At 37.9% G+C, this 15,800-nt stretch overlaps 1 protein-coding gene across 1 annotated transcript; it reads right to left on the reverse strand.

Moving 5' to 3' along the window:
- Positions 1–104: 104 nt before the first annotated feature.
- Positions 105–15,480, reverse strand: LOC119982166 (vacuolar protein sorting-associated protein 8 homolog). Its single transcript, XM_038825397.1, has 19 exons — positions 13,781–15,480; positions 11,850–12,161; positions 11,495–11,734; positions 11,255–11,375; positions 10,996–11,153; positions 9,921–10,554; positions 7,894–7,958; positions 7,702–7,803; positions 7,470–7,612; positions 5,499–5,554; positions 4,713–5,380; positions 4,423–4,613; positions 4,002–4,308; positions 3,231–3,518; positions 3,024–3,133; positions 2,004–2,337; positions 808–1,218; positions 478–718; positions 105–383 (listed from the first exon to the last, which is right to left on the reverse strand). The coding sequence occupies exons 1-19, from the start codon at positions 15,293–15,295 to the stop codon at positions 358–360; spliced, it is 5,922 nt and encodes a 1,973-aa protein (XP_038681325.1). The 5' UTR covers positions 15,296–15,480; the 3' UTR covers positions 105–357.
- Positions 15,481–15,800: the final 320 nt, after the last annotated feature.

A 15,800-nucleotide genomic window follows, 5' to 3' on the forward strand; every position in this document is an offset into this window, starting at 1 on the left:
ACTTATCATAAGCTATTTTGGGAGGAATAAACACAATTTAGGCATTCCCAACAACACAACTAAAACCTCAAACGAAAGTAACAAAGCAACATTCAAACCTTTGGTAGAGGCAAAATTCCTTCATTAACTCATTGGGTTTAGATTACACTAAAACAAGCTTTTCTCAACAATATGGAATTTTTATAATTTACAAAGTAAAGTAATTTAACAACAGTTGTTATAGACAAAAATTATTAGGTGTCTGTGGAAGTCAAAAACTCAGCTGATACAGTTCAATCTACATATGTTATTCATCAGCTATTGCACAAAGCCTGGTTAGAATTTGCAGTATTGTTAGCCTGTACAAGATTATCACTCTCAGTGTTTCCTTGTCTTCTCCTTGCCTGCAAAAAGAATTTCCACATGTTAAAAAACTTGACATCATCAAATTTCACTTGAAACCGACCAATTAAGTTACCGAGTAATTAAGGAACTTACTGAATATATTTGATTTTAATGGGAACCGAAGAGATGATCCTTTAACCTTCAAATCCTTGAGTTGCCTGTTTCTGTTAGGTTTTTCAATTTTTCCAAGACCACTGCTACTTTCAGCTCTGAAGTGATCTGCGCTTTTCTTTACCTTTTCATGGTATAAAGCTGGAGGTGCAAGCCTCAGCTGAGGCAAATTTTCAATTTGGAATAATCTCTGATCCTTCTCAAGATTAGTTAAGATCGCAAACTGCAGCATTTAGGAACAATTTTGATTAATTATCAACACCTATAAATTGTAGGAAAAATCAGTAGCAACATCAATAGAAAATGTTTTACCCGTGATATCTGTTGAAGCCCATAGGAATTTTCTAATGAGTCATTTTCATGTGAGTTCAAAGCAGAGCCTCCTTGTACTTGCTGGGACCTTGACGGAGACATATATACTAGAGCATTCTCAGTGAGATCAGAATTTTTTATGGACCTCTGATTATTCTTCTTGGGCATACAAACAGGGCATCCAGATGGAATGCCTCGACTTGGGACATCATTTTCCAGAATTTCACAATGAAGATGAGTTGTATGGCCACAATTGAAAACTCGCACTTCAGGACTTGAAGAATTTTTCAAAAGCAGGCAGTTACAAAGACAACATAGTAGACTCTGTGGGGCATACCCATGAGAGGCCCCCTTCTTAAGTAAGCTCATAGTATAGAACGTGTCATCTTCTATCAAAGACTTGGCAGTGTCCTAAAATAATGAAGAACCCAAATTATATAGGGACATTGGTTTAGCAAGAGCAAATTAGCAAAGAGTTAATATCCGAGACAACTCAAGAAGCTATTTGGCCACTGTAGTAATTGAAATTATCAATGTGAAAGTACAATCAGAAACAGCAAATCGATTATGATTGTTAGAATATATATATATATATATATATATATTATCCCAAATCAACAAGTTAATTCATTGGGTTGAATGGAAAAATAACTAATATCAACATGGTATCGGAGCGGGATGTCTTTGGTTCAAACATTAGCTTTCGCAATTTAAACGCCCATTTGTTGTTGCCCCAAATGTAGCCTTTGTGTGTGTTCGTTGTTACCCCAAGTGAAGGCCTATGAGAGTAGCTCTAGTGTTGGGCATCGTTTGTTATGCACATGTTGGGCCGTCCAATTATCCAACCCACACGTGAGGGGAAGTGTAATGATGTGAAATGCCCCAAACGAACAAGTTAATTTATTGGGTTGAATGGAAAAATAATTAATTTTAACAATAAGGATCCACTAGATGCAACGCATACCATTGCATCAGGTGACAGCGACACCACCAATACAAGCTAAGTTACTGACTTTTAAACTTAATTTAAGAACTTTCATAACTGCTACCATATAATAATAGCTAAATAGGATGGATTCAAAAGTACAATAAGAAAACTAACATTAAAGAAGAAACGTTACCCACTGACTAGAGCATGCACGTCCCTTAAAAAAATAAGAACTAAAGCATGCATGCAACAATTAAGAAAAGCATACCAGAATTCTCCGTTCAAAGCCGTACGTCCCAAGCATGCCTAGTATTGTAAGTTTAAAGTCGCCGAATTCCTGATTAGCATTATCAGAAAGGAGTTTAGACATGATAGTTGGAAGGCGAACACATCCCATCATTCCCTCAACAATCTCTTTGATGAATTGAGAGAATAATTTCTTCAATATATGAGCAACCCCTTGGGATTTTGAGATTTTCCACTTGATAATGTGTGCCTCTTCATCCTTTACTGTGCCCAATGATTCAGCAACAATTCTCACATGATTTTCTCTTTTAGATTCCATTTCATCAACATGTGTATCCATCAAAGGCTTACAAAATCTGTGATAAAATTTTGAGGATAATTAGCAACGTAAATATAAATAAGAGTACAATAAGTTAATTTTGACATCATAAAATTAAACATGTCCTTAGTAGAAAGGATCAAACTAGTTCCAAAATGTTTGACTCCAATGGCAATTGTTCTACTTGTGATGACAACTTGAACCCTAGTTACCATATACTCTCTTTAACTTGTTCCAACTCAAACCTTAGAGGAGGACAACCAGAAAAGACTTGGATGAAACTGGTAAGGCCAGCATGAGAGCTATAAGGTCAGTCAAGAGTGTAGCTTCATAGAGGAACAAAAGACGAGGGAGAATCCACAGCGATTTCAATTTATTATGGCTTTGATAATTATACGACTCTTCACCTTAGGAAGACTGTATACGTATACTTTCGAGAGTAGAGATTTCTAACTATCTGCAGATAGCATTGATCTATTAATTTATAAAGTTGAATAAGCAACAAGTACAAGAACTCTGAAGTTGATGGAACCTAGGCATCATCATACAAACTAATTTGATAAATCAATAAAATGGGTAGACACTAACAATCATTCATGAATCTATTGTGATATCAGGACTGTACGGAGAAGTATAAAAATAAAAACCATCGATAATTGCAATAAGGATCAGCAGGCATCATATGGCAAAGAAAATTTTATCAACGATCGGTATTTAACTTACGAGTCAAGTAATGTGAACCAGAGTGTCTCTGACTCCTCAGGATTTAAACGAGGGGTGTTGCGCTGGCACAATCCAATGCAGGCATGCAATATACTACGCACGACCTTCACCTGTACATGGAAGATCACGAATTATAGATGCAACCAAACAATTTCAGATAGAAAAAAGAGTTAAACCGTACTTTCGATTTTGAAGACATGTACAAACCTCATTTATCTTGGAAATAATGCTAAAACACTGCAAACTTGCAGGGTCACTTAAAGCCACATTTGAAACAGCAGTCTTCACAGCAATACCAAGTTCAACAAATTTACCGTTAAGGCTAGAAAGTGTAAGTAACAGAGCACTGCCAGCATCACCAACTCTTTCTAGCAAAAATGCAGCAGCATCAATGATGCCATATTTCTGACAAAGAAGCAAACAGTGTTCCACCCGATAGCTATCAAAAGTCTCCAAGAATTGGAGAACTGAATCACGTTCATACTGACATAATAGCTGCAAAAGTAATATGAATACTTAGAACCCAAAATTATTTCCGCTGCTTAGTAATCAAAAAATAGATAGGCACTCAAAATGCCAATTTAGAACCATAGTCGTTGGGCACAGAAACAAATCTCTATAAAGATGAACTTCATCCCATCACCACTTAAAAGGCAGTGATAAAACCGGCCCTTGACTAATCAATATCAGATGAATATGCATAAATACACACATTTACATGACAGAACATCTAAACTTATTTATTTGATTTTAACATTGTGCACGGGAGTTGTTATGTTTTTTCAGAATTGATGTCTGGTATGAACTTGATTGAAAGAACTGAAGTTAAAATATTTAAGAATATGAAGATCAAATCATATCACAATCACTAAGACCATAAAATGTGAGTGAACAGATAAATTTGTAGGTGGATAAGAGCGAGGATGTAGAGTGAAGAACCCTCCAAAGCATTGCAATTAATGTTTATAATTTACATACCTCCAAGTAAAGCTCTGTCATATCATCAGTCAAATGAACAGGATTATTACGTAGTAACCTTGGAAAATCGGAGATTTTCTTCAAGTAAGCCTCAAATCCTTTTGACAGATCTTTCATCCTTGTTCCATTGGAAACTTCCATTGTATCACCTTTTCTAAGATCAGAAAAGTTCAACATTCCAGACAAATGAACTTCAATCACTGTCTTTAAATAAAGGAAGAGGCTTTTTGGATGGGACCGAAGTTCAGAGAGAATCTGAGGACCTTCATTATGAAAATGATCAAGGATCAAGAAGAAAGCACCCTCTCTGAAAAGATCAAAAAAACATGGACAAGAAATATAAGTTCAGAAACAGGAACAGCTTGGCTCTTAAGATTTGGGGCAAAACCATCATGACCATAAAATTGACCAGAGATATAACCTGCTCAAACCAACTAGCTCTGGAATCCGAGAAATGATAGCTGACTGAAAAGTTTCACGTTCATTGTCACTCAGCTGCAATAATGTATTGTTGATAAAGGAGAAGGCATGTATGGGTTCCTCCAAATCTTTCATATAGCTGTCCAAAGCAGCAAGGTACTCATGCCTGAGAGTATGAATTAATCCGCAAACCTAGAAACAAAAGCCATGTGAGCATACGTACAGACAAATATGGCATCATAGACACAGCTTACCCACACAATGTAATAAACAAATTAGCAATAAAAGTACCTGGAAAAAGTTAGCTTTCTCGCATAGGTCCAACACACGAAAGGCATTCCAATCAGTCTCAGGCACAACTTTCAGAAGTGCAAGTACCTGCTTCTCTCTCCTTTTCGAAGTTATCATACTATGTCTGAAAGCAATTGGAAAAGAATTGTCTTCTGATGTCAAATACTCCAGAATCATACCCAGCACACTGCTCGTGACATGAGCTCTGCTACTTGCAACATAGTATGCAATGAATTCAAACAGGCGACCGACATCTTTCTTTGAAGGCCATACTTCTACTAATCCACTATTATCAGTACTAGCATCTTCATCCTTTTGAGAAACATCCTTGTCAACTATGTAAACCAGAGCATCTATTGTATTCTGAATCACGGAATTCTGCCACCGAGCCGCCATATCAGCTTTTTTCTCCTCCTCCACATTTGCATTCGAGGAATCATGTAAAGAAAGGTCAACTTCTGTGAGCTCATCATCAACAAAAGCACATTTCAGAACATCTAAAGTAGCTTCAGTATCCAACTTTAAGAGATGATACAGGTTCAGGTATGCTCCTCCAGATAACAAGCTTGAAACTGCTAGCGAATTCATGGCATTAGAATTTTCCAGTAAAAATTGCACAAGTTCTGTCCTGAGAGATGCTAAGCGTGCAGGAGAAAGAGTTCCTTGTCCTGCATACAAAAAAAAAATGTTTCATTTTTCTCCTAATCAAGTAAAGTTAATTTTTCACGTCAGTAATTTCTATAGAAATTCAACCAAACGCAGTTCATGGGACAAATAGATATATACCTGGTGGAAAAGCAAGACCTGTGAAACAGTACTTTAAATAAACAAGCATTCTGTACCTGTTTACAAGAACAACTAAACTGTGATACTTGAAGTTATAGGAAACGTACGTAGAGTAACATAACATAATCTAACTGAGAAATTATACACTCTCAGTAACATCACCAGCTTCTTAACGTGAAAAAAATTAGGGATACTGTTTGTTAGACAATAAATATCACATTGGTTTGGTAAGCACCAACATGGTATCAAATGAATTTCGATCCTCCACCCATTTGGATCACCTGTTACGCCTCTCCATGTCCTTGTGGACTAACCACCCATCTCCATGTCCTTTTGGACTAACCACCCACAGGTGAGGGGTACCTCAATCCCATATGGGTCACTTGTAAAGCCTTTCGGATGTCCAATGGACGGACACGCCCACATGTGAGAGGGGACCCTAACCCGTATAAGTCAACTTGTTGAGCTTTGGACATCCAAGCCCACAAGTGAGGAGGAGTGTTAGACCATAAAATGCCCATCGGTTTTGTAAGCACCAACCATGTGGTTTATAAGCTTGATCCCATCTTCAAACATTTGAGGCGCCTTTTAATAAGGACAAAACCATGCGGGCATTTGGCCCAGAGCATCATCTTTTAATAAACACAAAACTGTGCAAGCCTTTGGCCGAAGCGGACGATACCTCAAGTTGGATAGGATTGGGCCAAATTTCTACTTTTTTCCCCAGCAGTCTCGGAACAATTGCAGTAGCAAGAATCATAAAGTCTGATGTATCTATCATTCTAATTATCCATCTGAGAATCTGCCAAGAAGATGGCATCACCTGTGGAGCTGTATGCTCCAGAAATTTGGTGTTAAGAAGCTTCTGCTATCTCAGAGACGGCCCAATCTGGCTGTCTCATATACCAACTGGTATCAAAGCATAAGAATTATAGCTAGGTTATATGGCACCAAAAATGTCCTGGTCTCAGTTTGGAAGCAAGCACACTTGTTCAATAGCAAATCTCTTTTTAAAAAAAACTAGCAAGGTAAATAACCAATGAATTACTGGAAAAAAAAAAAAAAAAAAAAAAAAAAACATTACAACTTCAACCAGGTGGAAGATAATGAAAAGGAATAATCCCATCAATCAAAAAGCTCAAGTACCATACAAACAAAAAATACAACAATACCCACGTGAAATTCATGTTGAATAACACTCAGCATTTATATGCACAATGAATACTGCAGGAGATTTAAAGACATCTAAATTTGATGGCAATAGTTTGTAAAAAGAATTTTCCACATAAAAGCTAACATCGAGAAGAACTGCACTTGTTTAAAAAAATAAAGCTCAAAACCACAAAGAAATCAATAGAACCGGCTAAGATTTTCTTTTATCGCACAATGAATAAGATATCGTCTCGTGAAAAAAAATAAAAGAAAAGAAAAAGAATAACAGTATCTGTCATTTATTCCTGTTATTGGGAGGGACTGCAAGTCTGCAACACATAACAATGCTTTTAACCAAAAGAATCCAATCTTACAATGTTGGAAAGAGTGGTGATACTGCCATAATTAAACAATGGGAGGGAGAGGAGATGGCACAAAAAGATTTTAAGTCAATGTGATTTGAACATGCCCATCCCTTGGCTCACAAAAATTAGCTAAACGTTAGGTTCCTAAGATTTCATCGTAAGTATGATGACGTACTAATATGTTTGGGATTTTATGCAATGCTCTTAGTCACCTAATAAATCAAAATTATCCAGCACATATAATTTCATCAAAAAAAAACTAAGGTTTGAGGAGATTTCCTCACCATATTTTGTTATAGCAATGGAATGAATGGATTAATACACTTAACAACCATATCATTATTAACATCACAAAATTTTCAGAACATAAAAAAAGCAACAAGAAAACACAGTACTATAAATATTCTATGTACTATCTATTAAAATACAGGTCGAACACATTGAATTAACATACCCCAAGGCAGTAGCACTTTCTCTTTGGCTACTTCTAAAAACCACCAACAGCTCCTCCAAAGGTGTTCTGAAATCATCCAATCCTTTATTGAACAGGTATACAAGGGCACCATACAATCCATGCTCTCGGCATAACCTAACAACCTATATAACGCCATTTGAAAGAATTATCCAAAATTCATGATGAGAAGATCATAGCAGATAAACTGCAAATGAACATGACTAGTAATGACCTGATTGAAATCCAATGAAGATATGTCCATGTGGAGGACACATTGTTCGACTCGCTGCAACCAGCCCTTGCTGCTATAATGCTCTACCAGTGCTTGCATAATCTTTGGAGGAGATATTAACAAATAAATAAATAAGTCACTACATATAACTTAGTGCTGAATGAAGCTAAATATCATTGCACTAAATGATACCTCCGGAGGTAGAGATCCAAGCATATCCCTCAATATATATGGCTCCAAAAGCTCCAGAAAAGTATCTAAAGTGCAAAAATAACAAAAAAAAAAAGAGAATTGACAATGAGCACCATTAAGTTTCTATCTAAGAAGATAAGCTGCAAATGTAACACAAGACAATTAGACAAGTAAAATCATCAAAAGCAGAACTTCAAATTCACAAGCTTTAAAAAAAGAACCAGTCCTTGCGATGGCAAACACGAAATAAAACAGAAGAACTTGTTTTCCTATTCTTAAAACCCAGTATAATATATTTGGAAGGAAATGAGAAATCTATGGGAAGATTGGGCTGTCAATATGTCCTTCGTTGTTAGCAAAGGATCAAGGATAGATTTTAGGAATGACAGTTGATGAGGAAGTAGCAATTTCCACTCTCAATTCCAAATATTTATTCTGGCACTGGCAGTGAACAAGAATGCAATCATTGGGGATAATCTGAATTTCTTGAACAATGTGGTACCTTGGAATGTTAAATTTCTCAGTGAGGCCAGAGATAGGGAATGGGAGAATATAGCAACTTCTTTCAGGAAAATCTAAAAGTTCAACCAAAGATTAACTTGGAAGATCAAATAAAATGGAAAGGGGGGGTAAAAGGATACTATGAAATCAATAAGGCCTATTATACTTCTAGTCAAGAGATTGGAGGCGTTAGAAAGGATTTCCAGTGGAAGCCTATTCAGAAATAAAGAGTTCCAACTAAGGTAGCTGTTTTTGCTTGGGAGGTGACGGACAGAATCGTAACTTTGGACAATCTTTAAAAGAGAGGCTTTCAATTGGCAAATATATGTTGCCTTCGCTACGAACATGAAGAATCAACTAAGTACACTGCCCTTGGTTGAGCGTAATGAAGAATGTTGTCTACAACCCCATGAGAATTGACTGGGTTGAGAACCAATCCAGTAGATAAAGAATTGAATTTTGGAACTATGATATGGGAACAGATAGAAGCAGAAACCTGATTAATACTACTCCTCTTGCTGTTTTTAGGGTTGTGAGGAAAGAAAGCAACAAGAGATCTTTCAATACCTTAGAAACTCCTCTCTTGAATTTTTCTAAAAGATTTTCGGGCTCCAACGAGAATCTTCTTTTTGAAGTAATTGAGCAAATTTCACACAGATAATTCTGTTAGGTTGTATTTGGTGGCCCACCCTTGGTTCCATATTAGTTTCTCTCTTTTTTTGGCTCAAAAACAATACGCCAATATTCAGATGTAAAATAGATCAAGTAGAATAGAGGCAACAAATAACTGAAAAGCAAATAAAGTTAAAGAAATTATATTAAATAATTCAACATGCCCGTAAGGATCATAAAACATTACTAGCTATGTATGCTCTTAAGAATTTCTAAGGAGGATTTGCAATTGTGTTGAATAGCAAAGGTTTTTCATCATCATCATCATCCGAACCTTTATTCCAAACGTTTGGGGTAGGCTACATGAGTCTATGAGAAAATCAACAAGAATCCACTACGTGTATTTGTTTATGTCAATTCATTTCTATTTAGGATCATACTTTCATCAACTCCTATTGAATCTATATCTACTATTTCAATCGTCTTTTCAGGTCTTCCGCTTCGCTTCCTACTCACTATACAAATTCTCTCGATTCTCTTCACCGTCACACCTCTACGTTGTATAAGTTTATACCATTTAAACGGTTTTCTCACAACGTATCTTCAATTGGTGCTACTCCAACCTTGCATTGAATAAAAAAATTTCAAAGCTGGATATGGGAATGTTGAATTGCTTCAGTGCTAAGTATGACTATCAATGTGGTCCTGCCACAATCCATACTGGAACATGAGAAATCCCACATGTGAACATAATGGCGGACATCATTTGCTACCAATAAATGACAACAGTAGCATGCGTTACCATGTTGCATTATATACAAGAAGATAACAAGGGGAAAAGATACATCATCTTCTGCATCAAATATGAATGGATTTTTAGGAAAAGCAGTAAAATTGATGAAGTGAAACAATACCTTTGTGCTGAACAGCCACAAACTTGGAGTAAATGTCATCAAAAAGAATGTCAGTTCGCATAATGTGGACACAAAATTCTACAGCAACACCACCAACACGAGTGTATTGCTCCTTTATTTCAGACCGCACTGAGCTATTCCTACCCTTTGAATCATCTTCTTCTTCCATTTTCCCAATTTGGTTGCAAAATGCCACTGAAATATAGGAGAAGACTTCATCTACATATGATTGTAGCAACTCTACCAGATATGGCATTATTGCTTGCTGTACATCATCTAAGGACCTAGGAAGGTCAATAACACCATGTGCTTGCCCGTCATACAGTGTCATTGCCATGTTTAAGGCTCCCATCCAGTCGCCTGCTCTTTGCAGAACCTGAATACGTTCCTTCCAGGGGAGAAGGCGAGAAATAATGAGATGAATTGGTCCCAGAACATATATAGAAGCACCTCTCACAGCTACACAATTGTGATAAGCCTTCTCCGGGTTTCCAAAAATATTGAAGAAGTGAGTATGATACGCAATGAGATCATCTCCCCCAGTACCATCGATAGCAAAATTTGTTTGGTGAATTATAGTGCCGTCTTTTGCAAACAGATAAAGTTTCCATGTCAATGTCAAAATCACCAGCATCTGTACAAGGAAAAATTCCTCAATTACCCACATTATGAAGTGAAAAAAAAATCCAGGGGAGGGGTGAGGAATCATTCGCAAGTTTAATTTAGAGCACAATCACATACTGAACAAGGATGATTCTGCTTCGCTTTGTTATCCAAAATCAGTTTTTGGGAATTGGGAGTAGTTTCCAAGGGTTGTCTCTAGAAATAGTGTTCGGGGGAAAAATCTATTTGGTTCTCCAAAGAAAAATAAATTCTTGGTGAAATATAAAATAAAATAAAAAATATATGAACATTCTCACATTCTGGTTCTCTAAGAATAATAGAAGTGTCTTTGTTCTTAGTCAAAAACTAGTTAAGAAGCGTAAACAAACATGATTTTTTTTGTTTCATTGTTATGAGAAAACTAGAAACAATTATTAAAAACATTTCCCAAACATGCCCTTAATATCCATACCTGGTCATCTAACCAAGCCACACCTATGGCTGGACTGTCAATGGACCATTTCCCATAAACTTTTAGCTCCGATTTGACCAACTTTGCAACCTGAACTTTACGGTCCCAAGCAAGTGCAAGGTATGAAACTCTCTCTGTGACTTCCACAGGATTATTTTCTGCAATACATTCATAGTTTAGGTAATTTGCCAATCTAAAAATTTAACCAACTCAATCAGTGGATACCACCATTCCAAAAAAAAACCCAATAACCCCTTACCATCTGAAGGGACAGCTGATTGAGAAGTACATTTCCAGGCAGTGTAAGGCATGGAACCCTCCCGTACCCCATCTGGCTTGGGAAGATGTGCATAAACTTCCAAAGTAGGACTGAGCCTCACCTGTAAGAATAACATGTTACTCGACAGAATTCAGCATAGTATATATCCGCAAAGAATCAAGCATAAACTCGAAAGACAGAAGGTATGTGGAATTTGCACTATCATCTGAGGCATCATACCACCAAAGCAGTTTGATGGGTGACAAATACGACAACACCTTCGTCAACTGAAGAAGAGCCTTCGTTGAACAGTTTCCATCCTGCATCCCCACCAACTACACCTCCCATCATGCTACCAATGCTACTGGTTGACACTGTTGAATTTCCCACAGATGATGACAAAGCACCTCCAGAGTATTCCTCAAAATGAAGGGGCGAAGCTGCTAATACAGTACCCGTTTTTTGTCCATCAAGTAAACACTATTAAAAAACAAGAAAATCAAAAGGTTACAAATGAGCAACTTTATCACATCAGATAAGTAACAAACATGTTCTTCGGAAGTACATCATCGATTTAAGCAGAATAATTTCATACCTGAGTTTTGATGGAGAACCTATTAAGCAGAGGAACTACTGAGCAAGCATGTAAGAGAACTAGACCTTTACAATCACCAGTAACCACCTTAAACTGGCGGGTAGCTTGAGAATCCTGCCCTAAAAAAAGTGTATGTAGAACTGGAGCAGTATGTTCTCCAGTAATGACCTTTGCCGCTGATCCCTTTTGGACATCCCAAACTGTGGCATGACCATCCGCATATCCAGCTAAAAGCAGGTCACCTTGCTGGTTAAAGCACATGGAAGTGACCGGGGCATGAGACCGATCCCCATGCAAACCAAGCATCAACATCTAGAATACACATAGCAAAATTCAGTACGTGAAAAAGGTTTCTTAAATCCGTCTAAACATCTTGATAATCACCTATAAAATGTTAAATGCCTATATTTTGAATGAAAAAAAGTTAAACCATTGCATGGAATACTGAGACTTCCATAAATTTTAATTCAGAAAATAAAAAATGGTGCTATCTAAGTTCATGGACAGTATGCCATGTCCCAGGGGCGGAACGAACAAAGATAAAGATAACATAAACACTTCCAAAACCATCCACCAAAAATTCTGCACTCTTGTCCAGTTACCTTCTCCCAAATACGATGCTCCATATCAAGAAAAGTCTAAATGCATATGACACACTACAACATTCATGTTTTTATAAATCTCCTGCTTCGGGAAACAAACATTAGCCCTACAGCTTTTTCATAACCTACTCTAATAAAAGGAAGATAAATACTAGAGTCACATCTCTCGTACGACCAAATAATGAAGTGATTCTGGATAAGGTACCAACTTCTTCTTTGAGCAAGAATACTATAACAACTTTTTTCTTCTATTTTTTGTGATAACCAGAATAAAACACTAACTACATTTTTTTTCCACTAATAGTATGAGAGCCCATAACTCTATGATGATAGATGTTAAGTTACAGAAATAACTAAAAATAAAAAAGTCTACTATTGAGTGAGAGCTCGGTTGTTTAGACTTTAGAGCATCCACTTAGTAAGCGGGAGGTCTTGAGTTCAACATGCTCTCAAGGAGAGCATATCTTTTTATAGGCGAGCATGTGGCTCAATTGTAGAGTTGTAGGGGTACAACCTAAAGGTCACATATTCAATTCTTGAAAACAATATCCACATATTATGTGGATATAAGGTCTGTGTACATCCTGCATTGCCCCGACCCCTCCCTCTCCAGGATCCTTGTGCATGGGAGTTGTTTACCTTTAGAGGCGAATATGTGGTCTAATGGTAGAGTTGCAGTGGTGCAACCTGTCACAAGTACAATTCCTAAAAACAATTCCTCCACATATTATGTGGGGATTAGATTTGCGTACATCTTGTCTATTCCCAACCCCACCCGCTATGGGAATCTTGTGCATGAGTTGTTTACCTTTTCTTATTGACCAAGAGCTGTGATGATGAGTAGTTGAAGCAAAGTGATTGCCATGAAGTTCGACACTAAACTACACAGTTCAGTCACAACTTCCCCGACCATCAAAACTATTATGCTATCAATGTATGGCAGAAAGATTAACTAGCTATGCAATGTTTCTTTGTACTACCATCAGCAACTTATCAATTGATTGCTAAAGCCAGTTGCACGTGCTTTTGCATGAAACTTAAAAGGAACATTTTGAAGATTGGGGTAAGGCTATTTCGCTGAGATTACACTAAGGAACCAAAAATAGGAGGACCATTATGCTCAGCCCTTAAGAGAATTGGCTATTAAATTTCATTTTAGTATACTTGAGGTAATTCTTTCTCAGAATTTAATTTCCAGGTATCCCCTCAACATAGTTTTTGTATCTATTCGAATGCGAATGCAGAGAGGAAATAAGACGATTCAATCTAAAATGCTGGAGAAATGCATCAAAGAGAAACAAGTATAAGCAACCTGAACAAATCAACAACCTTAGAAGCATCCATGCTATCAGCATTATGAACAGAGTATCGACTGGGCACAACAACAATGATGCCCTTTGACATTCCCACTGCAATATAGTTGAAATGCATGGCCAAGACTTGAGGGGAACCATGATCACGTCTAAAAGCTGGTGATGAAATGGTCCGTGTAACAATATTGTCAGCATCAAATTCAAAATATCCCAAAGTAGTGGATCCCCTGCGGACGCCCTCAAGCCTCATTGGTTGAGCAGCAGCACCCGCTTCCCAGTGCAAACCAGTAGAAGCCTGTCTCTTTTCTAGTTCTTCAGCCAATTCAAGTGGCTTCATGGAAGACCGTGATTTCCGTTCCTCTCTTCTACTAACCCTTTCACTCTCAAGTTGCTCGATTTTCTCTTTTACAAGATCTGGAATGTCGCTTGTCAAACTGGCATCAGCACCTCCAACACCAACTTCATAATCTTTAAAGCTAGGAATGTCCTTCTCCATGTTCTCTTGCTCCATTGCCACTACAGTCAATTCCTCCTCAACCTTTCCATTCATATCATTCTTGGGCAAAGAATCATTGGTATCCAAAACCTTAGGAATTTCATCCCCTACTACTACATTCTCACCTTCTATTTCATCCAAATGCAAATTTGCAGAGTTATCGTCCAAAGTGTTGTCACTTTTAGTGTAAGGTGAAGAAAAGTCATTCTGTGGCTCAGCTTGGGAATCAACGACCGAAGTACTTGTACTGTGAAAATCGTTATCTACGTAGCCGGGATCTAAATCCCTAACTTCGCCTTCAGTATCTACACTCGCAGATACTTCAGCACTGCCTCGTGCCTTGTCCAATTCTCCTTCTTTCCTCCAAAATTCACTATTAATATCTCCTAGAGCGGATTCAAAATCAGCGGATTCATCGTCTTGTTGTGCTAATTTATCACCGGAGCCATTACTGGTTACACTAACTACACCGGAGTCCCCACTGGAATAATTTGACACAATCTCCCGATCATAACCATCCACCTTTTGCACGAGCCCACTTCCAGCCCTCCTAGACTTGATCGCAGCCGCGTGGGGGGTCGGCACTGACCGCGAGGCTGCAACTGCAGCCGCCAGTGCGGCGCCTGGCTTCGTGTTTGCCCTTACCCCGCCGAACAGCGACGGCAAATTTCGTGAAGACGAAGGAACTCTCCGAATTGGATCACCCGACAACTCCCCGGGTCTCAACAGGGCAGACGAACTAGACCTTCTCGAATGCTCGAGGTTATCGACAGACGATTGAGCGGGTCTTAGCGATTCTGTTGAAGAGACGAAAGCGGCTTCTTTTTGTGTGTGATGGAGATCTGATGGCCGGCGAAGGTGAATGGCCGGTGGGGATGGGGGTGAGGAGGTGGGGGTAGAGGAATCGGACTCGTTCAGTATTTCATCGATAGTGCGGTAAGGGACTGAATTGGACTCTTCATCAGAGATTGAGTCGAGAAAAGAGTCAAGGTCGAGTTCCATGTGGAGTTTGCTGTGGGAGAGCTTCTTGGTCATTCTTGCAGTTGCAGCTCGTTTTCGCGATCGATCGTTGTCAATTCATGGTGTTATATCATATATCTCGCGATTCCTACCCGTTGAGAGCTGATCGTTTGACAGTTGATTTCGGTTTGGCTCGCTCGAAGCTCGCAGAGGGAGAACACCAGCACAATCGCCACTTCCGAAACATTCCCCTTTTTTCTTTTTCTTTTTCTTTTTCTTTTTCTTTTTCTTTTTCTTTTTCTTTTTCTATTAAAGGACTTAAAATTCATCCCTTCAATCCGTTAGTAAATGTTACGACTAATGTCACGTTACATACATTAACAAAGAAATTACAAAATTGAAAAACAAATATCAAATTATGGTTGGATAACACCAAAATATACCCGAATAACACGAATCAGACTAAACAAAAAAAAAACAATATACATGAATTGAATCAATATTCTTGATTTTCCCTTCATCAAGAAAGATCATCATCTCCACTAGATCTGAGAGGCTCATCACTCTACACTAAATATAT

The sequence above is a fragment of the Tripterygium wilfordii genome, chromosome 17 (assembly GCF_013401445.1).
Source record: "Tripterygium wilfordii isolate XIE 37 chromosome 17, ASM1340144v1, whole genome shotgun sequence".
In the NCBI taxonomy this organism is placed as follows: Eukaryota; Viridiplantae; Streptophyta; class Magnoliopsida; order Celastrales; family Celastraceae; genus Tripterygium; species Tripterygium wilfordii.